This window comes from Toxotes jaculatrix, chromosome 19 (genome assembly GCF_017976425.1).
Source record: "Toxotes jaculatrix isolate fToxJac2 chromosome 19, fToxJac2.pri, whole genome shotgun sequence".
NCBI classification, from domain to species: Eukaryota; Metazoa; Chordata; class Actinopteri; family Toxotidae; genus Toxotes; species Toxotes jaculatrix.
Window position 1 is genome coordinate 12,854,550 of NC_054412.1, and position 26,146 is coordinate 12,880,695.

General features: G+C 40.1%; 2 protein-coding genes across 2 annotated transcripts; both read left to right on the forward strand.

Annotated features, from left to right (window-relative positions):
- Nucleotides 1-585: 585 nt before the first annotated feature.
- Nucleotides 586-6,964, forward strand: il20ra (interleukin 20 receptor, alpha). Its single transcript, XM_041064807.1, has 7 exons — nucleotides 586-929; nucleotides 1,887-2,010; nucleotides 3,350-3,558; nucleotides 3,655-3,830; nucleotides 3,966-4,110; nucleotides 4,302-4,438; nucleotides 5,186-6,964. Exons 1-7 carry the CDS (start codon nucleotides 881-883, stop codon nucleotides 6,425-6,427), a joined length of 2,082 nt encoding a protein of 693 aa, XP_040920741.1. The 5' UTR covers nucleotides 586-880; the 3' UTR covers nucleotides 6,428-6,964.
- Nucleotides 6,965-8,949: 1,985 nt separating this feature from the next.
- ehd3 (EH-domain containing 3) lies at nucleotides 8,950-24,654 on the forward strand. Its single transcript, XM_041064318.1, has 8 exons — nucleotides 8,950-10,078; nucleotides 13,546-13,722; nucleotides 15,060-15,157; nucleotides 19,570-19,711; nucleotides 19,853-19,952; nucleotides 20,534-20,704; nucleotides 21,537-21,701; nucleotides 21,797-24,654. Exons 1-8 carry the CDS (start codon nucleotides 9,852-9,854, stop codon nucleotides 22,322-22,324), a joined length of 1,608 nt encoding a protein of 535 aa, XP_040920252.1. The 5' UTR covers nucleotides 8,950-9,851; the 3' UTR covers nucleotides 22,325-24,654.
- The last annotated feature ends 1,492 nt before the right edge of the window (nucleotides 24,655-26,146 follow it).

Genomic DNA, 26,146 nt, shown 5'->3' on the forward strand with positions numbered 1-26,146 from the left:
TAATTGCCTGCATCTTGGGCCTGTCCCAGAAAAAGATATCACATCTAGATTCTAGATGAAAAAAAGTGACCTGACCAAACCATTGGAAATTTACTTCCTAATGGTCATTTAAAATGTAAAAAAAACAAAACAAAAAAAAAAAAAAAAAAAACAAGAATGTCAGACCAGGTAGTGTATGAAATTTATAGTGAATTAAATGGACTGTTTTAATTGGAAGTGTGTCATAGTTTCATATTTTATAGCTTTAGTGAGCCTAGGTGATAGAAAGTACCTAAATTTACGCAGTTCACTTATTTTATACCTGTATTTCAAAACATTTGGTAGAAAAATATCAGACTTTTTTAATGCTACTTCATCCATTAATGATTAACAGGCTTAGTTTTTGTAATGTTGTAGATACCTGTTGTTGCTGGTATCTACCACCACACACACACACAGAGAGAGAGAGAGAGAGAGAGAGAGAGAGAGAGAGAGAGAGAGAGAGAGAGAGAGAGAGAGAGAGAGAGAGACTGCACAGGTGTAATGTGCACAAACAAGTGTGGTCACATTCCTTCCTTATTGACGGAAACCTGTCGGGACTGTTTGCTTTACTTAACAGTAAACCATCGAGGTTTTACCGGTCGGTTGGTCACAAATGGGCTCTCCAACCACCCCGACTTAAACCGCACTTCTTTTTTCTTTTTTACTTCCTCTTTGTGTGTTTGTGTTATTTAACCAAATTTCTTTTAATCGCTTGGAGACACATCGGGCTACGGACAGGTGTGCTGTACTGTTACAGGTGACGGACCCCACAGACCCGACGGGCCAGCCGGTGGAGTAGCTGAGAGGCTGCCGCAGGCTGAAAATGTTTCCTGTGAAAACATGACCACTCCATACAGAGATGTGGACAGTGTTCGTTTTTCTGAACCTGGGGCTTCTGCACTGTACAGGTAGGACAGCATTAAACAAACAGCACGAGGATGATCGGTATTCTTCTCACTTATCTTATAGGGGACGTTAGGCTTATTCCCATTATGACAAGCAGCAGCTGTTATAGTATGCATGTATTATAGTTCGGTAGGCTACTTCAAGCTGTTTTGTTTCCGTTAATGATTGACGAAACCACGTGTGTGTGTGTGTTGTAAAAATAAAAAAAAATAATCTAGACTATCACTGCAGTGATTAATTATTGAAAATTCTAATTGCAGGGTAGCCTACACGCTCTTTTGAATATGGCGAAATGTGCTGCAGATTCATAAGAGTGAAATTCAGATGTGATTTGAAATCTAATAGGAAACTCACAGTGGAGCAGATATGATTTAATATTTATTAAGTTAAAATAACAAGGAATCTCCTTTGGTCCAATTCATTTTTTTTTTAAATATTTATCCAAATGAAGTAGGCCCTCATAATAAAACTGTTTAGTAACAGCAACCTGCAGTCATTTGGTTGTGTACACATTTGTAGCGTGTCAAGCTCCACTTCATGTTCAGTTTACTACAGTTCTCTTTTTTTATTACCTCTGCCAAGGAAGTTGTGATTTTATGATTGTTACTGTGTCTGTTTGTTGGTTTCCTTATTTGTCAGCAGGATTACGTAAAAAGTACTAAAACCAATTGGCATCCAATGAATATGTTTAATGATGAGCCTATCAAAGCACACATTCTTATACATTCAGTGTGTTGGAGAAACAATGGATAACAGCAGTAGTCATCACTTTTTATTTGAGGCATTTACAAGTATTTGTGTGTTACTGTAAATACAGGAAAGTTCTCCAAAAGTATTGCATAACCAGCTGCCATTCTAATGACAAACATGAGTTCGTACTAAATGTATGTCTCCCCCCCCCCCCCCCCCCCCCCCCCCTCTCTCTCTCTCTCTCAAACTTCTGATCTATTTCTCCTCAGTCTCCTCCTCTCTTCCCAGCCCCATCAACGTTGTCTTCTCCTCAGTGAATCTCAGAAATATACTGCATTGGTCCCCAGGAAATGATACGCCTGAGGACACAAACTTTACAGTGCAGTATGCCATGTAAGTTAAAAAAAAAAAACACTTCGAAAACACATCGATCTTAATGGGGAAAAAAATCATGCCAGATATCTCTACTGATATGGACTGGGTAATGTGTTAGGAACAAAAGGATACCGCATCGTTGATGGAAATGAAAATTATCAACCTACAGAGGGCTGAATTCAAAGAATTCAAAGAAATGATGCAGCAGGCTGGTCTATTTTGCTGAAATTTCATTGCAGCAACTCAGAATGGTACTCAGCAGTTTGTATGACCGTCACGTGCTTGTATGCATGCCTGAAAATGTCGGGGCATGCTCCTAATGAGATGACAGATGGTGTCCTGGGGTATTTCCTCCCAGATCTGGACCAGAGCATCACAGAGCTCCTGGACAGTCTGAGGTGCAACCTGGCGGCGCCGGCTGGACCAAAACATAATGTCCCAGAGATGTTCTATTGGATTTAGGTCAGGCGAGCGTGGAGGTCGCGACACCTGGCGGCAACAGGTTGACAGCGGAGTGCACGTTCCAGTACACGCGATAAAGTCTGGATTTTTTATTTCATAAAGAGTATTTTATTTGAAAGTTAGCATCAACCAAGCGTCTTTTGTACGGAGTTCAAAATGCTTTTGTTACATACAGAAATAAAATTTCGTGTTCTCTGTAGCAGTTCATTTTGATTTCATATTTTTTATACATAGCATACAGGTAAAAAAAACAACCAAAAAAAAAACACGATATATACAGTATTATCCTCATTTTAGATGTCAAGAGGGTTTTGTGGCTCCGGGTGTTTTCTTTTCTTGTGGGAGACGGTCCAAATGGCTCTTTGAGTATTTAAGGTTGCCAACCCCTGCCCTAGCCAAATGCTAAACTAGTGAAAAACAAACGGAAAAGATTAGGAGGGAAAAAAATGTCAGTGGCCTCCACCTGTAAACCCATTCCTGTTTTGGGGGTTGTCTCACTGTTGCCCCTCTAGTGCACCTGTTGTTAATTTCATCAACACCAAAGCAGCTGAAACTGATTAACAACCCCCTCTGCAACTTATCTGACCAGATCAATATCCCAGAAGTTTAACTGACTTGATGCTATACTCTGATTAAAAAGTGTTTCTTTGAGCAGTGTATAACATGTATGTATACAGTGTTGCCCATAAAATTTATAATTTTGTTTTCAAACACATTCAAAGACAAGCTGAGAAAGGAAAGGACGGTAGAAGCAAAAGACAAACGTAGCCTGAACTAACAAGCAGCCTATATAACCCGAAGTTCCTTGCTTCAGGGAGAATTTAAAAGGCCGGTTTTTATTAGAGATTCAGACCAGTCATCCTTTTTATCTGTGAGCCTACTATGTCTTTCCCAGCTACGGGGACAGTGTGGAAGGAAGTAAAGGAAGACGGGTGAACTGGAGGGCGGTGAGACGGTGTACGGACATAGTGCGGAGCTGGTGCGACCTGAGCAATGAGACGTGGGATCTTGAGCAGGGATACCACGCCAGAGTTCGTGCTGCATTCGGGAGAGCATCTTCCAAATGGGCCCTGACACATAGAAGATTTGACCCAAAGTTGGACGGTAAATTATTTAATCCTTTTGGTAACTTAGAATTGACATATGAAATTCCAATATTTTAAATCTTCCAAAATGAGATATTTTTGACTCTTCGTATAGTTACTTTTGGCCCTCCACTGGTTACCGTGGAAATTGAGGGCAATGATGCCGTCATCACTCTCACGGGGCCAATGAGATATCAGCCTGACAACCACACCCCAGTGGTTTCCCTGGCGACAGTATACCCCCAGATGACTTACAACCTCTCCATCCACAATGCCCGTCGTGGCCAGACAGTGAGTAGAAATATATACAAATCCTAGGTTCTCCCACCCTCCTGGCATGTACAGGGCATTAGATCAAGCACCCCTGAAGTTATTCTGTACCATAGAACAAGTAACTGAGTAATCTCTTATTTGTGTGTTTTGTAGCATCATATTCCAGTGGTCTCCGGTCTGTACAAACATCAGCTGATGGACTATGAAACAGAGTATTGCTTCTCTGCCAAAACAAGGTTTCTCTCCATGCCCGTCCAATGCCAGTCCTCAGCATGGCACTGCATAACCACACCTCAAGGTAAAACCACAATGCAAATGTGTGAGACAGAAGAATATTTAGCTCCTTGTTTGACAGGTAGAAAGGAATGTGACTAAGCATGATAACGAAGCAAAAGAGAGCTTAATTTTTGTGACTGAGCTTCTCTTCATGAATCTGTACACACACGTATGTATTTGTGTGACATGTTCCTGATTCCTGTCTCCTTCCAGACCCTATGACTGGTCACCTGCAGAGGGTGGTTTGGGGTATTGTTGTTCCATCTTTGTGCATATGTGCACTTATGGTGATTGGCTACTTTCTCCGTAACTACCTTATGGGCAATGGACAGAAGAGCCCTGATACACTGGTAATGTAAACACACAAATGCACTAATACACACCCTAGCACCCTAAACAAATTTTTTGCCTACGTTTTGTCCTTAAGGTAATGAAAACTTGTCAGCGTGGATTATTAACCTTTTCATACTTATTGTTCCATTTTCTAAATGAACACCCTGTCAAAAAAATTAATTCAGGTACAATGCAGAGTATGCAAGTAAAACTTTGAAAATATGGTGTCTCCAGGGTGGGGGTGTGTTAAAAGGTTTAAAAGTGCATGAGGATCAGTTTACTTGTCATAGAGAAGCTTGTGAAAATGTCTTTTGTGCCCCTGGAGGGGCAGCGTCAAGCCTGAGAAAATAACTGTTTATCTCAGCTTGGATACGAAGAACTCCTTTATTAAGGGGGAAAGCTTGTGTTACAAACTGGGCGGTAGAATTTGAAAGATGTGGGAATTTACCAGGCACAAAAAGAGTCTAACAAAAGACACTGTACAGGTACATTATAGCAAATGTAGGATACAGTGTTTGCAGACCTTGACCCGTGCTCAGGATATATTGGACTCTGTTGATACAGCTTTTTGCAGTAATAAATCCCTGGAGGGACCCTTTAAGAAGTGATTTCATTTTAGTGTTGAATCGATACAGTATATGATAAATAATATTTACTCTAAATTTGATTATGTTACAATTACGGTTACAGTTGAACAATTACAAAAATTTCAAAAGCTAATAGTCAGTCTTTGAATCACGCACTCCTTCTCCTTCAACCTCCAGAGCCCAACTTTTTTTCAACCTTCCCATCAACCGTTCCCACCTGAGGAACTCAACTTCATCTTCATCAGTGTCATCAAAGACGAGTCGCCATCCGACACTGACAGCGCCATTTCAGACCCTGAATTCCCTGCGTGGCAGCAACGCATTGTAAATCCACCACCGGCATACTCCCCCCAGAGGCCCGAAACACCCTCAGAGCCTGATGATTTGTCCGTTGACTACGGAGTAGTAGTAGCTTCTAAAATGAATGTCGGAGGAGAGGAGGGACCAGGAGAGAGGAGGCATGATAGAGAAGAAGATGGGAATAATCTGAGAGGTAAATGCCAGAAATGCACAGCAGGAGAAAGTTACGAGCAGAAAGCGTTGAGAGTTGAGGATGGTTTTGCTGGAGTTTACGCTTCTCAGGCAAAGTCCTTCCTCTCACAGAGGTCAACCCGCACATGCATGCAAACACACCTGCCGATACACTCACAGACAGAGATGAGCACACTTTTACAGGCGCAGGCATTTTCACAGTCAAAATCAGTTTTACTGACACAAACCCAGGGATCATTACTGTCTTTTCAGGGAGCAACTAAGGGAGAGGTGGACAGAGAGGAGGAAGATGGAGAGTGTCCAGGTTTATTTCTAAACAAGAAAAACCAAACTGGCCTCTTCCATGTTCCTTTAAATCTACAAACAAAGAAGCATGTAGGGAAATGGGAAGAGATGGATAGAACAGATGATGAGAAGACAGATGGAGCCGTAGAGGAAGGGAGAGAGAGTGAGAAAGTATCCCTTCTTTCTCCTTATGCCTCCCAAAACTTCCCAGACATACCTACCTCTAACACTGACCAGTCAGATTTCTTACCAGATGACTATGGTGTTTTGAGTCTAGCTACAGCACACAGTATAGAGGAAGAGGGTGATGAGGGGGAGGAGCAGGAAGAAGGAACTATTTGTGTTAATTGGGATCCTGAAACTAGGAAACTAGTGCTTTCAGAGATGGCGATGGAATTTAACGAGAATGGAGGCTTGGATGGGTTGATACAGCGAAAGGAAGGGAGCGAGGACAGGATGGGGGGAGAGGAGGAGGAGGTGAATGCCGTGAAGGGGGAACTGAAGTTGGAAAATGTGTTTGTCAGACAAGCGTCCGAGGAAGAGACAGAGGCACAGAGAGAGACAGAGAGAGGTGGGGAAACAGGATGGGAGGCGAATGATATTTTGAGCAAATGGAACTTGGTAATTTCAGTGGACGAGTAGATGATATTCATCACTATATTAACTCCATTATCACAAAAATGCTCTTCTTCTGCACTTATCCACCTTAATGCCATATCATGATGGAGAAAAAAAATCATGAATATATTGCTATACAAAATCATAACCTATCAGTTTCATTTTTTAGGCACTTGTAATAATATCAAAATTTTAGGAGCACTTAGTACTGTTGTAGGGTTACCTTTGCATCTCTGAATGTGCTTTGTTGTCATCATGGCGTACAGTTTACTGATTAACAAATCACACTAATCAATGTTAATACTAATGAAGTAACCAACCGATAATCACCTCAGTTTTGGGTAAACTATTATATGTGTTCTTATTTGTATTATTGTTAATCTGTTATGATTTGTAGTTGTATTCTTCTGCCTTTTACCTGATTGAAACCATGTACACCACGATCAGCACTGTATCATATCTCAACCTAATGTAGCACTGATGGACTGTTCTGGACTGGTCCTCTAAAACCAGCTTCAAAATAACAAATGGTGGATTTTCTTTTTTTTTTTTTTTTTTTTTTTTTTTTTTTTTTTTTTTTTTTGTGAATGGTTTTGAAAACCTGAAAATCTTTTGTTACATTATGCTGTTTCTGTGATTTTGGGTAGTACAAAAACCCTATCAAGAAACTCTATATGCATTTATGTGTTGTCTGTCCCTGTTTTAGTTCCAGGTAAAGCACTTAAACCAGAGGTGTCCAAACTGTTCCACAAAGGGCTGTGTGGCTGCAGGTTTGTGTTCCAACCAAGCACCAGCACACCAGACTTCACTCATTTAATCAACTGATCTCAGTCTTCAGTTGATTGGTCAAACTGTGTGCTCTTCATTGGTTGGAACAGAAACCTGCAGCCACACAGCTGCACAGTGGAACAGTTTAGACACCCCTGACTTAAACTGTTCTTGTTAAACACCTTTGGACAGTATTTGTTTGTATGTTGGTGTAAATTGGGCTTAATAATAATGTAATGAATTCCTTTTTTATTGATTAATGTGCTGATATATGATGAAGGCAGAGCTCTAGCACTTTACTCTCTATTCTTTTAACTAATTCAAGTTTTTTATAAATAATGAAGCTGTCTGACCCACAGTGTGCCTCAATTTTCTCTCTTTATACTGATAAAAGGGACAATCAATCAATATTATTATCTTTTGTTTCTTCTCTAAAGCTCAGGAACATACTCCTGTCTGCAGAAAAAAAAATTAACAGCTTCACTTCGTCATCTAGTTTTTCTACAGGTTATCCGACTTTATTATTTGCTACTGTCACTTCTGCATTCCATTACTACCACCGTGAACTTAAAATAATAATTAAGAATCTGTAATGATTGACACATGGTACATACTTTCACTTTACTTTTGTACCTTTGTCATCCAGAAGAATGCCACATAGATGATGTTCCACCACGTAGCAATGAAGCAAATCACAATGGTTTTTTTTTTGTTAATGTTGTTCCTCTTTCTACGTGTCATTGTTTGTAGTCTTGTTCACAAATTTTTATAACTGCTCAAAATGATGAGTGAAGGATGTTGTAAACATGCTATGTTCTAACCATCTCTTATCAGCATTGTGCTGTCTCATAGTCTGACATTGGAAATTACCGTAAAATCTCTTCCTGTCTGGTAACCTGCATGTATCCAAAGCCACAGGAAGAGGGATTTCTGAAACCATTCAGCTTATCTGCAGTGTGATGATAAGTTTGATTTATTTTGTGCATGAAGTTATATCCATTTTGTTGAAATTGTTTTACTCTGGGAAATTTTTTAAAAAAGGATATTTTTGTCATAAGTTTGTATGTTGCAAAACAAAATTATTGTAAGTTCAAAATAAAAAATAAAAAACTTGTTACATCAATTCTGTTCTGTTCTGTTTATAAAGATAAAGACCACTTATTCTTTTACCAGTATTCCCTTATCTCCTTAGAGGTTTGTACCATTGTCAGCTTTGCATATTGTCAGGATGAATTTACAGCTGTAAAATATTAACATGCTTAATGTTTAACTTTCATTTCTGACATCTGCCTCTACAAGTTGAAATTGGTGAGTAACCAGAGACATCTGCTGGCCACGCTGCAAACAGGCATCATGAAATTTACTGTAAGAGCAAAAGCAAGGACACTTCTTTTCACATTTAAAATTGCTCTGTCTTTGCAGAGTAATACTTTGAACCTGGTATCATCTCCTGACAAAACGATTTACTATTTATACTGTGAATATTATGAATAACATGTACCCCTGTGAAGTAGTAAAGTATAAGTAATAGAACAGAGCTAAACATAAAGCATCTCATAACCTCTAGGTGGCGCGCTGTGTTTCAACGGCAGGTCCTCCATGTCTCCCTCATCCATCATGGCGTCGTCCCGGCCGGCTTCAGCTCCCGCATCACTGGGGCGGGGACCGCGGTGGGTCGGACTGCCAGCCGTTGGGCACTTCCGGCGGGCTCGGGTTTCCTTCGACTCGGCATTTAAATTGAGCTGCAGGACATCAGCTGCTGCTACATTCAGCGCAGTGCTGTGACAGAAAATAACCCTCGGCGCTTGCAAAACAGATCGCTCTTATTTCTTTTTTTTTTTTTCATTCTTGACTCGGAAACGACAGAAATAATAGTTGACCCTGAGGAGGTTCGGGGTTGTTTTGTTGACAGACGAGCGGCAGCGGTTGAACAATAACGGTGGTTGCGCGCTGACAGCAGCTCGGTGCATCATTTTTGGGATTCCTCTGTTAGCTCTGGGACGAAATTCAATAGCGGTAACGTGATGTTGTGCATGAGCAGATCGATTTAGGATCTTCTTGGGGAGTGTTTTATTTGCCGAAATAGACTGGTAAACAAAATCAAACTCACTGAATGTAGTGTTTTTACGGCCCAGGAGCGCAAGTGGCCTGGAGTTAGGAGGACCGATGGACCGATGAGAGTGCATTTGAAGGGTTTAAGATTCTGATAAATAGACACAACAATTTGGATTTCTTTTGGTTGTAGACACTACCAGAGACCAAACCCTTAATCAGCCCGACTGAGCCGAATATAAAATCAGGCCAAACCTCAGTATCACTATCAAGAACCAACTGTCACCACCCATTTAGGATAGCAGAACAGAGACTATTTCTATCATCTATACATTATACATATTTTTTCTGGGACAGATGTGAGATAAATTATCTCTGCAAACATTTTCTGTCTTTTAAAAGAGAAATTGTCGCTAACCACTTTGGGCCCTTAAGTTATTTGTTTTTTAATCCATAAGAAATTTTGAAACAGCCTTTTAATTTGGAATTCTTTTTATTTCATATGTGGGGAAATCTCCGGCTGACAAACATCCAATCCCTCAAGGACACAACAAATTTGCAGACAACAACTTTGACTAGTTGTACAAATTGAAGGATTTACTAGTCCAATAATAGGCAACCGGCAACCATGTTCAGCTGGCTTGGAACCGACGACAGGAGGAAGAAGGAGCCAGAAGTCTTTCAGACTGTCAGTGAAGGTCTGAAGAAGCTTTACAAAACCAAACTCCTACCACTGGAGGAAAGCTACAAGTTCCACGAGTTCCACTCCCCGGCTCTGGAGGATGCTGACTTTGACAACAAGCCCATGGTCTTACTGGTGGGACAGTACTCCACTGGCAAGACGAGCTTCATACGGTGAGAACGCAGCACATGCAGTCATACATGCATATGATGAGCTTCATATGGAAAAAGGACTCACACAAACGTGAGGCAGAGGCCACCAGAAAGATAGAAAGGGAGAGGCTGACACACCCAAACTGACTCTTTTTCCTCTCTCAGCTTTAGCAGTGAAGCAGTTTGACAGCAAGACTGAAGAGGAGGAGTGCAGTGGTTACACCATAAAGTTAATTTGAACAAAACAGAATTGCTATAGAAAATGAAAAAAAAAAGAATTTGAAAAGAAGAAGGAAAAGAGATTACCTTTCACACACATAAAAAAAACTACCCAACTGCTTGAAGCCACACCTCTGCAAGCTTTATTGAATCCATAAAAACTTTACATGACAGCCAACATAACACACACAAACGTGATGCATATGGAGGCAGCACTGTCTGGCACTGCCTGCAGCCTTCCCTGACGAGGTGTGTGTGTTTGTGTATGGATGATCACACTCACTGACAGATAATCGCATAGATCAGGATGTGTTGAAAATAAAAGGAATTCTTTATTCTAAATAAATGTTCATGAACTGCGTGTGTTTAGTCTGAGGAGTCACCAGAAACAGCCCCGTAAGATTTTCTTGCTAATCACTGTAGTACTGAGTGGACGCAGGAGCCCGACTTCTGACCCCATGCAGAGCTGCCGGGCCCCGAGGTGCAGGAGGTCTTGAGGATCCCTCTCCTAGTCCTTGTTCTAATGAGTGGGAAATAAAGTACACAAACTTGGATTTTATCTTTTTTCTATGAATAAATGAATCAAACTGTCATAGAGGATGTGTGTCTGTGTGTGTGTGTGTGACAGAGAGAGAGATATTAGCAGCTGGGTGTTAGGCCTCTTTTGAACTGCTGGACTGCTGCTGACATCTTGCCTTTCTCACACACACACACACACACACACGCACACAAGCACTCATGCACAGCTACAAATACACAAACGCTTGCAGAGCCTTGTAAGTAATTAGTTGAAAGCCAGAGAGAGGATGCTGTTAGTGACTTCCTGCTTTAAGATGGGACAGAGCAGACATCCCAGCTTTCTCTTCTTCCTCTTCTGTCTGCGAGTGCCCCCCCCCCCCCACCCCCTTTCTTTTTTGCTTTTTCCCCACCACTCAGCAGCCTGACCCTTCACCGCTGGCATTGTAACAGTAAGATGAAGAATGTACAAATTGCTGAGTAACCCTCGGTCAGAGCTGCTGCAGTGACAGCATCTCTTTCATTTCACATATCACATGCTCTCACTGTGGATCTGGGAGCAGTGCAGGTCTTAAGGATGTGGCTGACTGCTCTGTCAGTTTTGTTTATCTCACCTAAACTACAAGTGAGGGCTGTTTTGTACTTTGTCAGCAGGTTAGAATCAATTGTGCTCAGATAAGCTGGGCTCATGACTCTCCTGCGAAAAAAAAATGAGGTCTGTGCATTTATTTTAACAAGAGAAGTAACAATAATGATAGTATTGACTTTATATTGGATTGATGTTAATTTTAAAAATGTTAAAATGTTAATGTATATCTAAAAGAAGGAGATATGGATGAAGAGACGCTAATGGAGAGAAATATAGTCGTCTTCTTTGGCAGTGATTCAGAGGTCAGTAATCTGAGCCTGTCGTCATTTTTGGGATGAAATTATTGATTTTTCACTTTTGTCCCAAGTACAAGTTTTCCTTGTAGGGGACTGCACACATTTTATTGTGCAGCAGGAATGTCATAAAGTAAAATACTGTTGTGGTGACAAATGTTATTCAGGCCGGCCTTGCAGTCTTCTGTTCTCTGTAATCACAGGTAGATTTATAAGGTGCTTCAGTGCTTTAAATTTCATAAACTGTAACTTTGAGGTTGTGGGTTGGTGAAGTCTGTGCCTGTGAATTTTCAGTTTTATCTCCCTGACAGGAAACAAACTGCACAGAATGTGAGAAATGGTATGCATGTGAGCTGAGTTGTATGTGAATTCCACACACACACACACACACACACACTTTCCATGCAGTCAAACATGCAGTCTGATAGATGCACATATGTTCAGCCTCCCCACAGACAGCACAGAGAGATACACAGAGAGATGGCTCTACCAGGCACTGCTGGCTCCTCTGACAAGGTGTCTGTGTGTGTGTTTGTGGAGAAGATGTATAAGAGACCCATCTTTACATCTGGTAGCAGTTAAAATGCATACGTATCCCCCACTCACACTTGGAAATTTATGGCCCTTTTAGCTGTAAATCTCTTGCCTAAATCTCGCTCTTACGGCCTGTGTTCACATTGTTGGGGTTGTGAAACTCAACAGAAACACCCTAATCTTCATTTGTAATGTGTGTTGTCACCATATTAACACTTAAAACATGTGAGATGTAACTCAACTGAATTGCCATGGCAGAAGTTACAGATGAGGTCAAATGTTAGCATCGGTTTTAAGTTGGAAATAATATTTATTTGCTGTAAAACACATTCACAAATTTGAGAAATATATTGAAGGTCTCCTGAAAAATGTGCTCAGTCAAAACCCAAAATTGCATAAATTCAGACTGTGTGACCCTTAAACTTTTTTCACTCCAGTCAGCTGTTTTTTATCATCACTGAGAAAACAAGCCTGTGGCAAGCCAGTAAGTTTGACCATTTGTCTTGTCAAAGTAGGAAGAGCTGAACCAAATTCTTCTTCTTTGGGAATGCCAGCACTGGTCTGTCCGAGGTTTGAGATCATGCTGCAGAATATTGATTAATTCTTTCTTCTTCAATATGTTGACTTGAGAAAATGTCATGTCCATGTAGGATCCCATCCCTCATAGTAAGGAGCTGACTGATGAAAAATAAGTTTTCAGGGGCGTTGACTGACAGGCGTCCCCTGTCTTTGTCTCACCTGATCAAGTAACTGTCCTCCAGAGGGACTTTTCCTGGTTAGCAACAAACTTCATTCTGCTTATTTTGGAGGCAGTTCATGGCAACTGTCCAGCCTATGATGTTGTAAAGCTCCCCTAATCTTTGCTCCAGCGGCTCTTAATTCGAGACAGACCAGTTTTCTGGTGATTTTTGAATTGCGCTCGTACCATCCAGACCAATTTCCTTTCAGCTTAATCACTGTGGAAAGGCATGCTGTTCTTCTTTCAAATAAGAGCCCACATCTGTCCTGTTGCCTCCAGATGAATGTAGGGATTCAACAGTAATATGAATGATATAAAAGTTATAAGGGATGCATAAATTCCCTATCTTACACACTTAAAAAACGAATGTAATCCTAATGCTAATATTTCATAAAGTTATTTTAAAATCCTCTAATGTCTCCTTATGCTACACATTGTCTTCTGCACTGTTGTTCAGTGTCTCAGGTAGAACGATCTCTGCATAACAAAAAGACCTCTTCGGTTGACTTATCCTTACACCGTGTATAGATTATCGAAAACATCTCGTCTCTTGTCGTCTTGTTTATTTTAACACCATGTCGTGTTATCTCGCCTCCAGCTACCTGTTGGAGCAAGATTTTCCTGGAATGCGGATTGGCCCGGAGCCCACCACGGATTCCTTCATCGCGGTGATGCACGGCGACACAGAAGGAGTCGTTCCTGGAAATGCTTTGGTGGTTGACCCCAAGAAGCCCTTCAGAAAGCTGAACGCATTTGGAAATGCATTCCTCAACAGGTAAGTGCCCACACATACACATTCACACATTAGGGCTGAACGAGTTCTCGTTTTCTGATCGAAAGTGCGATTTCAGACAACGCGATCATGTGATCGCCAAAGCTGCGGTTTTTTTTGCAATGCTCCTAACTCACCCAGGATCTGCTGTGTTAACTATTTTACACATACATGCCGTCTCCCTACCTGCCAAGCTGACCAATCAGAAGCGGCATTGCTGCTCGTGGACAGGTCGCGCTAACGCAATCAGTGTAACCTGCTGCACCTGCTGCTTAATTACTGAAATGGCTTCAGCTGGACCAGACGCTGAGTTACAGCATTAGATCCTCAGTTAAACCATCACGTCGGTCATTTGGGAGTGTTTCGGGTTTGAGGCTGCAGACGTGCACCAGAAACAGGTACTGTGCAAAACCTGTCGTGCTAAAGTTGCAGTATTCAACGGAAACACAACCAATTTATACCGAAACTTGAAAAATCACCACAGGTATTTGCACGACGAAAAAGTTTAGGTGAAAAGTTTAGCGAAAATAAAAAAAATAAATGCCATTGGTCAAGGACTTCATAGACTGTTAATGCACGTTTCTTAAATACATTTGAAAACAATTCTTAACTTTAGTTTTCATTCTTGCATCAGAGTCATGGCATTTAATGTTTTAATAGTATGATGTAATTTTCTGTCAATATCTGCCAGAAAAATTGAAATTAGATTTTTTTTCCTAAGATCGTTCAACCCTATTACACATGTTCTTAAAGTACTGATGGCAGATGTTATTAGATATCTTAGGAGTGTGCACTGAAAAGACAAAATGTTATCCCAAGGTGAAGTACGTGAATGTGGAATGAAAGACTGAGGAAGAGTCTGGCGAAGAAAGTGAGAGTGAGAATCCACACCACAGCTCTACATTCCTGTGTGATTGAATTTCCCTCTGCTCACTGGTCAGGCTTTCCTCTGTTAATGGCTGTGTGAGAGAGACAGACAGAGAGTGAGACACACACACACACAGCCAGTCATATCTGCAGAGTCATCCTTCTGGAAAAAGGAAACTGCCAAAAACTCCTTACTCTTGCGGTAGTGTCCTCACTGTGAGGGCCCACCGCTGCTGAAAGGAGACAGCACTGACTGTCAGTGGGGATTGGAGGGGGGTTCACAGTGAGGACGGCTGCTGACCTGTTTGTATTTATTCAGCTGGAGAGAGAGGGAGAGCAGCAGAGTTAGAGGAGAAGAAGGAGAGAAGGGAAACTTAGAGGTCTGGTGTGGATGATGTTTGTTGTTAAAATGTTTTACACTTCTGTCCTGAAACTTTTATGTCTCCTCTCCTGTCCTCTCCTCATGTGTGTAGGTTTGTGTGCGCCCAGCTGCCTAACCCAGTACTGGAAAGCATTAGTGTGATCGACACACCAGGGATTCTGTCTGGGGAGAAACAAAGAATCAGTCGAGGTAAGACACCACACTCGAGACGCTCACACTTTCATCCTCCACTGTTTATATTAGAGAGAGAGTGTGTGTGTGTGTGTGTCTGTGTTCGTTCACTGGACCCATTCAGCTGCAGCCCCCTGGTTCCACTGAGCTCTGAACAACAATGTCAGCATTTCCTTTGGCCGCACGCGTGTGAGTGTGTTTATTTTAGCTTTTAGTAGCTATCAGGAGGATTATGCTTCATTCATTTCAAAGAACAGGAAGCAGCGACAAAAAAGGTCAGCTGTGAATGCTCCCTCACTCTCACACACACATTTACTGTATGCACACAATTCAGGTTTAACATTTTCAATACTGCACAGTTCTGTACTGAATTTAAAACAGTGTTCAGATACTTTCATTCATTGAACTTCTATAATATCAACAGCTGCAGATATAATAGGACTTGCAGTTTAGTTAGAAGTAGTTACATATGTTTAAGTTTTGGCTAACCAAGGGAACTACAGATGTTTTTTATTACTTGTTCTTTGCAATCAAATTAAATCTAATATCTTCATATAAACAAACATGACACAATGTGCTGAAGCTGCAAGCTAAGGGCCAAGCGAAATTAATGTAAAATTTTGTCACATGGACATTTAATTAGATCATTTTTTTCTTGATTCATCCCACGTATTTACATTTGCATGCTTCATTTTTCTTACCCACTGGTGTTTATGTCTTGACACCCAGGTCAGTTCATGGGAATTTTCTCTAGTTCACACTTTTTTTTTGGCAAGTAAAACACTCTTCTATCCAAATTTGGAAACTAATTGACTTTAAAATTTTACTTATCTACATTTTGAACTGAATTGAACCAATAGGGGACAGATCCCAGCTGTGGTGTTGAACTAAAATGCAGAGAGAGAGCGAGAGACTAGAGTGTGAAGAGAAGTTTAGGCCTGAAAGGCTTACAAGAGATCTCCCCGGCTTTCTTCCAGGTTGATATGTGTCTGGCATGGCTAGCATTCCCAAAGCTAAAAGCTGGCATTGCCATACCAACGGCTAACATTAACAAAAGAACTTGGATAATTAAAGACAGCTATAATTTATTCTTTCACACATTCCCTCACTCCGGCTTTCTCTGTCCATCTTTGAATTTCTGTTTTTTCCCCCTCTGTCCATTCCCTCCTTTTGTTTTTTTTTCTCTGTTAAAAGCAGCCAGTGCTAATTTTGCGCTGCTGTTTAATGTTTTTTTATATCAAGTAATTCCTCAGGCTCTGTGGGTCTTTGTAGTTTTGACTGTCATCACAGTACATTTATAATCAGTCGCACTTCACAGTATCACAAGAAAAGAGATGGTAATGAGCAAGCTTTCATGCTTGCTTCTAAATCTGTTGTAACAGTGCTTATATCAGTATAAAATAACAGGTTAAATATATTAATACTTGGTCTATAAAGGGCCTGACTGAGAGCAGATGCTGTTGGAATAGAAATCTTGTATGTATTTAATTACCTTCATTTGTAAGTATAAATGATCAGTACTCAGATTATGATCTTCTTGTTTTCATCATGTGTCAACATGATGCAATATGCAAGCGCACATATGCAGTTTCAGAGTCTAAATAAAAACAAGGAACAAATCATGGTCATTGGGTTCAGCACATTACTTCATAGTAGGGTTTGGTTTTTTGGGGTTTTTTTTGTTTTTTTTTTCCACAGAGCTTGAACATGGAAACAGTTTTGTCATCAGAGCGTTGTTGTGTGCATCTGTTCTCTTGAGAAATACCAGAGAACAAATGCTTTGTCAGCACAAACAGAATTTCAGACTTTGTTTATATTTGGAGGTAGTTTAATTGAAACAAACCCACATCAGCTCTTTGCTCTTTTCTGTTTTTTTTTTGCTCCAACTGTTCCTTGAATATGTTGTCAAACCAAATACACTGCACAGCGAGGTGTGACCCTGCCGTTATTGTCTGATAGATGCAACAAAAAAAATACAGGCTAAAGTTAACCTTTACTGAGTCAGCACAGCTGTGTTTTCTCTGGGGACAAAATCTGTGTGTGTAATGTGGTGTTTGTGTGTGTGTGTTCATTTTCTACTCATCCTTCTCCATCCACTTGTTTAGTGCAAATATATTTTCATGTTTCATTTGTATGTACAACATTAGTATGCTTTGTGTCTCATTCGTTGCTTTGATTGCTTTTTTTATCTGTTGTCTCATTTGTGTGTGTGTGGGTGTGTGTGTCTAGATGAGGAGTTGTCAGGCTATAGCTGCCTACATAGATGTCCTTATGGAGGTACTGTTGAAAATAAATCTGGGAATCAACTAGTTGCAAAAAGGCTAAACAAAATGATATCTTGATTTTAAAGAATTTGTGGACTGTTACATGTTCTTCACAGAACTCTTATCACATGGTTTGGGGAAAAATGTTATATGTTGGTCCCTGAGTTTACCTTGTTAGGTAGCCACTTGGATATTTTAATTCGAGTCACTGTTTCGTTCTCTTGGTTTTACTCATAAGAGATTTCTCTGAAAATTTAGTGTTTTTTTTTGTCTGCCCTGTAATGGTGACGACAGCTGATATCTCCAACAACATTAGAGTGAGATATTTCTACAGTTACTTTTTAGGGAGGGGTGCTCATGTTCCACAGAGGATTAATCCTAAGGTTTTTGGCCCAGAGTGTTCCTCTGCAGTGCTTGAAAATTTCAGCTTGCACTGAAAGATCAAATTTTGAAGTAAATTTATGTTCTCCTCTCTATTTTTTAATACTCCATGCATTATTGCCACTTTGAGATTAAAATGTCAGCTTTGTAAAATTCATTGTAGGTATTCATAAACTCAAAGATAAATTTTAAAGTGAATTGTTTGTGCTGTGCTGTGAAATTGCAGTGTTTATAAGGTCCAACCAGAGCTTTTGACTTAGTCTTGTTTCTCCCCACTCCATGTGAAAAGTGCACTCTGTGAAGAACAAGCCAGTAAAATTCAATATATCAAGGTATCTCACTTTTTTTTTTTTTTTTTTTTGGAACTCTACAGCTTTGCTCAAGCAGCAGTGTGCCCTCTGTCTCCTCTCAGCTGAGCTCGTAAGAGACAAAAAGACACCAGATACCATGTTTTACATGCTTATTGCTAGGCTGTTGTAGAAATCATTCACCCTGTGTGAAAACTGTTCTACTACTGGGAGGAGCAGAGGTGCAGTAGCAATAGCAGCAGTTCACTATATTTTAAAAAGAAGGATTTTTACTATCACAGCTATGTCTGTATAGTGAGTTTACCTCCTTGTGAGGAGGAAGAGTGCAGATCAGAATTCGATATGTTCTAAGTGATAACATATATAAAACCTGTAGATTTACTTTGCAGCTTGAAGGGAGAAAATGACTCACAAACATAGCTCTTCAAAAAAATCCATCTGACTTTCACTGTGTTAACATAAAACTACTACCCACTACCAACTGACAGCAAATGCCTCCTAGTTGCTATCCTATAATCTCTACTGTAACAGGTTTACTCTGCATCTCTTACGTATTCTTCGGTGTTGGTTTAGAAATTTTAGATCACTAATCCTTCATTCTGTTCTTTGTTCTTTGTTCTCCTCTCATATCCTGTGGAATTTCTCCAGGTACGAGTCCTTGAGCAGGATAGAAAGTCAAAGCAGTCGATGATGGACTCCTGCTGACAGACTCAGTCAATGACTCATTTATTTAAGCATTAATTTTATGGAGGCATTGGCTCGTTCATTGACTCAGTCATGCATTAATTCATTCAAAAGGCCATGATTGCATTGCTCTCGTATAACATGAAGGGTTCTAAAAGTAAAAAAAAAAAAACAAACGTGTAGTTTATGATGCAAAGTAAATTGTTAAAAGTTTATGGAGTTTGCGGTTTTCCCCCTCATTATTTCGTTTTAAAAGCCACATAGTTTGAACCTTGGCAGCACCATCTCCATTAGTAAACAGACGTTCTTTTCTCTCAACATGTTGTAATGTGGGCGTCCTTCTTATTGCCTCCTCTGTGACCTGAAGCCATTGTAATGGTTTTCTCTCTGGAGTGTTGCAACATCACAGTTGATGTTTGCAGTTCTTGGGTAACAGATAACATTGATCATCAGCATAAGAACTTGTTGTGATGTCCTGAACCTAAAAAGTAGCATTAACTGTCTCAGTCTTTAAATTCTGGTTTATAATACGACCAGTTCAAATGCCTATGTTGACAGCAGTATGGGATGGGAGAAAGGAGATGAGAGAGAGGAAGAATGAAAGGAAGAATACACAATTAATTCTCTCTTCTTACTTCTCTTTTTATCACAACCCTCCCATCACCTTATCTGAAACCTTCATTCCACCTTTTATTTCATACCCCAATGTCTTTTTTTTTTTTTTTTTTTTTGTATGTTTGTTTGTTTCCATTCTCGTGTTCCTCCCTCCTCTTCTTCCTCCTCCCCTTCTCAGGCTATGACTTTGCGGCTGTCCTGGAGTGGTTTGCGGAGCGAGTGGACAGGATCATATTACTGTTCGACGCCCACAAACTGGACATCTCAGATGAGTTCTCCGAGGTGATAAAGGCCCTGAAGAACCACGAAGACAAGATCAGGTAACCTAGAACTGCTCAACATAAAGACATCTTTAAGTGTACACAAAGTAGTAGTATATGTGCATAAACCTTACGTGAGTAATATTAATGTAAGAATTGGTTGTGAATGTCACAGCTGTTCTCTCCGATTGTTTTGTTCAGGGTTGTGCTGAACAAAGCGGACCAGATAGAGACCCAGCAGTTGATGAGGGTCTACGGTGCTCTGATGTGGTCGCTGGGGAAAATAGTCAACACACCTGAGGTAAAGTAAGCATGAACTGTTTAAAAAAGAAAAAGTGTCATTAAGCAAGTGTAGTTCACACCCACAAAACCCTCGTGCAACTGATGCTGAATAAAAAAGAGAAATGACATTGCTTTCAAAAAACTACCCGAACACTGGAATCACAGCCTCCTTAGGCTTTATTGATAAAGCTTCATCACCACACTGGTTGAGCTCAAGCTCCTTTTGGATATAATGTACTATTGTTTCTGCCTAATTATCTTCATCCTGGAACATTTTTCCCTCTCATAAATTTTTTAAATTGGTCTCTAAAATTCCTTGTGAAAAAATTGCCTTTTTATTTTGTTTAGATTTTTCCCTTTGATAAAAAATTTTCTTGGAGCCAGTCTGTTGTTTCCATCCAATATTGGCCTGTCACTTGCCAGTATTAAACTCATGTGTATTATTGGTTATTTACTAACAAACTGATCAACATGGACACTTACTCATTGCCTAAAATTGCCAACAATTTGATGCTTTTGGCTGGATTGGTCCTTTTTTTGTCCTTTTTTATCCTTTTTTGGTCTTGCTGTTAATTTCCTCTTTGGCTCCCTCACTGGCAGGTGATCCGCGTCTACATCGGTTCATTTTGGTCCCACCCTCTGTTGATCCCTGACAACAGGAAGCTGTTTGAGGCGGAGGAGCAGGACTTATTTAAGGACATTCAGTCCTTACCAAGAAATGCAGCTCTTAGAAAACTCAACGATCTGATCAAGAGGGCAAGACTAGCCAAGGTAAGGCACATGGGGAGGGGAAGAAACAGACCCACACCCACTCCACTCAGAGAATCTGGCTGTGGCACAGTTGTAGCTACAGTAGTTATAGGAGATTCTGGGTCCTGGGATGTAATTAATAGTGGATCATAAGCACTGGTACATATCTGTAACCAACCTTTCCTGCTTCTAGAGAAGGATTAGGAGTTTGACATGTTTGTAATAAGCAAAAATAATGGACCTCCTGCTGTCGTCTGACAGGGACATGTTTCAGTTCTCAGCACAGGTGTGTGTATGTGTGTTTCCTATTTATTCTTCCTATCACTCACTCACCTTCTCCACCCTGTCCGGCTGTTAACCTTGACAGAAAAGGCCTGTCGCTGTCACAGAACCAATAGAACCAGACAAATGTGGTTGTTCTCCTCTGAGTGAATTATTTCCTGTTTCCTCTCTAGACAGGAAGTCAGGTATGAGAGGCGACAGCCCCGCCGCCTGTTGTAGTTTGAGGAAACAGAGGATGTACATGTGCACACACTCAAACGGTGTGAGTGCATTTTTCCTGTTTCACAGCTGATAGGGTGTGTGTATGTGTGCAGTGATGAGCCTCAAGGGCACAAGATGGATTCAGGGACACACACACACACACAAATCACCACATCAACAACATGAAGTGTTTTTAATTTGTGATAAATATATGATAAAATATATTTTAGATGATATGTGGGTCTTTTATTATCAGGTGTCACCAAATCAACTGGAACTGAAATCTATAAAACTTTATGGAGGCCAGTTTAGTCACTGTCCCAGTGAATTTCTGCTGAGTACATGGGGCTGTTTTACTTCCCATGTGCAGGTCCATGCCTACATCATCAGCTCACTGAAGAAGGAGATGCCTTCTGTGTTCGGGAAGGAGAACAAGAAGAAAGAACTAATCGGCAGTCTGGGAGATATCTACAAACGCATTGAAAGAGAGCATCAGATATCACCCGGAGATTTCCCAAATCTGAAGAAGATGCAGGTAAAGAGGAAAGAGTGAAGCAATGTAGATTAATAGATAAAGGTTCAGACAGATGAGACTTAAAACTTGTGGTTGTTTTGTTTCCTGTCTTCCAGGACCAACTCCTGGCTCAGGATCTCACCAAATTCCAGCCTCTGAAGCCCAAACTCCTGGAGGCAGTTGACGACATGCTAGCCAACGACATTGCTAGCCTAATGGTCCTGGTCCGTCAAGAAGAAACACAGCGCCCTAACCCAGTTGTGAAGGGCGGTGCGTTTGATGGCACTTTGGACGGCCCGTTCGGCCATGGGTATGGCGAAGGAGCCGGTGAGGGCATAGATGAAGCAGAGTGGGTCGTTGCCCGTGACAAACCGGCTTACGATGAGATTTTCTACACATTATCTCCTGTCAATGGAAAGGTGACAGGAGCCAATGCCAAGAAGGAGATGGTGAAGTCAAAACTGCCCAATACAGTGCTGGGAAAGATCTGGAAGCTGGCAGATATTGATAAGGATGGCATGCTGGATGATGAGGAGTTTGCATTGGCTAATCACCTGATAAAAGTGAAACTGGAAGGACATGAACTTCCCTCAGACCTGCCTGCACACCTGGTGCCCCCATCTAAGAGGAAAATACCAGAGTAAATGTAAGATTACCCCAGCACCCCTGCTCCAAAAGCTGTAACTAAACCCCACCCCCAACCCTGGAGAAAAATTATTCCCATTAAAAGAGGAAGTTTATTGTAGCATTATAGCAAAAAAAAACTTCAAATTGAAAGATTAGACCGCATTTCTAACTCTCAACCTGCCCTGCTGCCTCATACCCACATCTGCAGTCTTTCCTTACCTTCAAGAGGCAAATATTAGAATAAATAGTTGAATTAGAATATAGTCAAGTTAATGAATCTTAATTGACTGTAAACCTTTGTGTGACTTTGTAATGCTTTTTTACACAGAACTCTGCAGGATTTGACGTGTCAACAGGGTAACATGTTCTAGTAACTTCTGGATTCAAATGCAACATCTCTGCAGTGCTTTTACCAGGGTAGAAAAACTGGATCTGCACGAGAAGAGTTGTTAGGTAGGTAGCGTTAGAGATGTTTGGACAACTGATAACTCTGGTTAGTAAAGAAAAACAAATTAAAAGTCTAAAACAAGAAACTACTGTAAGAAAATGGGAGAGATGCAACAACGTGACGACAAAAAGAAGGAAGAAAGAACATTTTGTTGGAAGGATTACTGTGGAGGATGGGTATAAAAATGCAAATAAACGGGTTATTCCCATTAAAACTTTATCTATAATACAAAGTATTATTATATTATTGTTTCTGATCAGCACAGTAAACTCATGTTCGACTGCAGTATTTCACACGACAACCAAAACATTTCACAGCTCTCGCGTCTCTAGGTCCTGCATTATTTTTGGTCTCCTGGCACTGCTGAGTATTCTGGCTTTTGTTTCATGGCGACATATTAAACAGCTACAAAGGTTTCCTGTCAAATGGCTTGAGAATACACACAAACATACCAGTGTGTAAAAGCACACACAGACACACAAACAGAAAATGAACACCATTCTCGGTTTGGATTTTGACCATGAGAGAGTAGAGCACTTTGCTGTGTCACACCTCGAGTTAACACAAAAAGAAAATAGTCTAAATCAGTTACTAACTTTTTAAAATGTGATGTGCTGATGTTGGTATTTGTGTGTGGGATGGAGTTTAAGACATCACCATCGCTTATTGTGGGATGGACCTTAAGAGGACATTTCGCAGTGGAGGAGCAAATGTTTCCTTGCTGGGGAAACAAGCAGGGGAGAAGCTAAGAATGTTAAGTGGTTTGTCTCTTCAAGGATTTTTAAATAGCTCTGAATCTCATTTACATGTTTGAAAAATACTGTGACTATAATATGAAACTATAGTATGGGTTTTGTTTGGACACAGTGTGCTGACATTCTCAGTATAAATGTATTGTGAGGACTTTGAATGTTGAATGTGCAGACGTTCATGGTTCTGTGTGGGCACATCCTGACTGTTCTATGTATGCATATGAACATGTGTAACTGTTATTTTATGTAATGTGTATGTTTTAAGTCTTAAGCAATACACAGGCTACTGAGTTGGGGTTATTCCAGGGGGTTATTGATTGAAAATTGATGAACCAGTTCTTGTTCACTAACCCAACCTTGCAGTCCAGAGTCCAACACACACAGCTTTTTTTCTTACTTTGTGATGATAACAAACACTAATCAACACATTTTTCAAACTGTTTTTTCTCTTTGTTTTTGAAGAAAAAAAAAATTGGCTTTCTCTTCCATATATTTAAATTGTACACATGTAATAAATGTAATTCTTCTTCACAATGTTTCTGATGTATTGCTGTAGCATTATGCCAGTATATGTATGTATATTTCATGTTAGGACCGTAGTTTTAATGAGTCTCTATCATAAGGTGAAAGTAAACTAACTAAAATTGGATTCCCATATGATAAGAAATGTTCACCAGTGTGTTGGGAGTGAGACAGTATTTACTTATTTTGAGCTTTCGAATTTAACTGAAATGTTTCCAGTTTGTGGCCGTTGATGCCCCTCCCTGTGCGATTACTGTGAATCTGATGTACATAAGTCGGCTGCTTGCATTCCATGAACACAGCTTTGGAAATCATCCTCATCATCTTGTGTGCTTTATTCATCACTAGCTCATATTTCATCGACGACCCAGATCAGGCAGTAAAATATGTGCGTGTTGAATATGGATTCTCTGCAAAGCAAAGTCCTTGAATCTGGCATGTTGGTTTCATATCCTGACGGATTGCAACATGAAATCCTGTCTACTGGTAAATATGCTAAGTGGAAACACTGGTGTTATATTTTGTCTGTTTTTGAGATGGTGGGTGGTTCATTGCTTAATCTGTATGTCACTGCTTTCCTGTCTACATAAACAGTCTAAAAGCATAATAAAATTCATTTACTCAACTCGCCGCTCTATTGTTGTTTTTGTCAGGAGCAATGTAAGTGTTGAATGAAATGACTATTGGTTCGTATAATGATTTTCCACTGTAACATGATGTCTTGTCTGACAAACAGGAATACTAACTCAATAATGAGGCAAAGGTTTGAAAATTTGATTATATTCTTAATTATTTTAATGAAATTACAGTAAAGTCACTCCAGAAGCCTAAACAATCTGAAATAATTCATCTTATGAGCAAGTCATGAGATTCAAATTAGACAACTTTACTAACAACAATAAACAAAGAAAATATAATGGATTTTATTTTTTAGAAAAGTGCTTGGTCATGCTTTTCCCTGTATAAGACACACAGAACTGTTTGATGCTTGTTGTAAGCTGTCTACTAAATACTGTGTGCTAAGAGATGACTATAATTAGAATGAGACATTTTTTTTTCTGTGTCTCTAGAGAACCCTAAAAACAAACAACAAAAAAATGCACAATATATTTATATAGAAAATCAAACATATTTATTAATGATTTTCAGGGGTTATACATTATAGCTCCATCTAAAGAAAAATAGGGTGGATGATCTTTTTCAAGAGGTTCATCCTTATCTTGAATTCAGTTAAGAAGATTTTCTATCTGTGATAGTAAGTAAATGAGAGTTATTGGTTCTTTCACTACAGTATGAATGTGTAAGTAAGAAAATGCAAGCAAGTATTGTATGTATGTTAGTCGCACATCTGTGCATATGTGTGTTTGTGTGTGAGACAGGAAGTCAAAGCATCCCCATGGCCTGTGACACAAAGACCCCTTTAACATTCACACACTCACATGCAGGGAAGATGCAGAACTCTCTCCTCTCACACAGGAAGTTCTGTTCTTGTCCACCATTTCCTGTCTGTCCCACCTTGACCCTCACACACACACAGCACACACACAGAGATACACACTAACTCAACCCACGCATCCTCCACTATATATTAATGTTGATATTTTGATGTACATTGATCTGTCTCATAAGTGTCATCTTTAATTTAGCATTAGTCGTATTTAACTAAAAGACCTCGAGCAGTTTCAGCAGTAGCAGTGCAGTTTTCAATGATACAAACGTGATTACAAAGCTGTATTCACAGATCTTAGTGATTTGGAAGATAACTTAAAAAAAGATCAGAGACTGTACAAGCAACTATGTATAACTTGGCATGGCAGTGGTCATTGTTCAGGGCCTGTCCCTTGATCATAAAACAGACACAACCCCCCCCCCCCCCCCCCCCCTTAAATTAAATAAGTGATAGGGGAAAAACTGTTAACTATTTTAAGTAAAGTATTTTTGTCTTTCCTGGAGATTGTGGAGAAATGTGACAGAACGATGGAGAGAGGAAAAAGAATTTCGAGTCAAAAACAGCTGAAACATGTTTGTTTCTGTTTTTGGTTGGTATCTTATCATTTTGGGGGGAAACAGTATATCTTGAACTGTGTGTGCGTGTGTGTGTTTGCGAGCAGTGAATG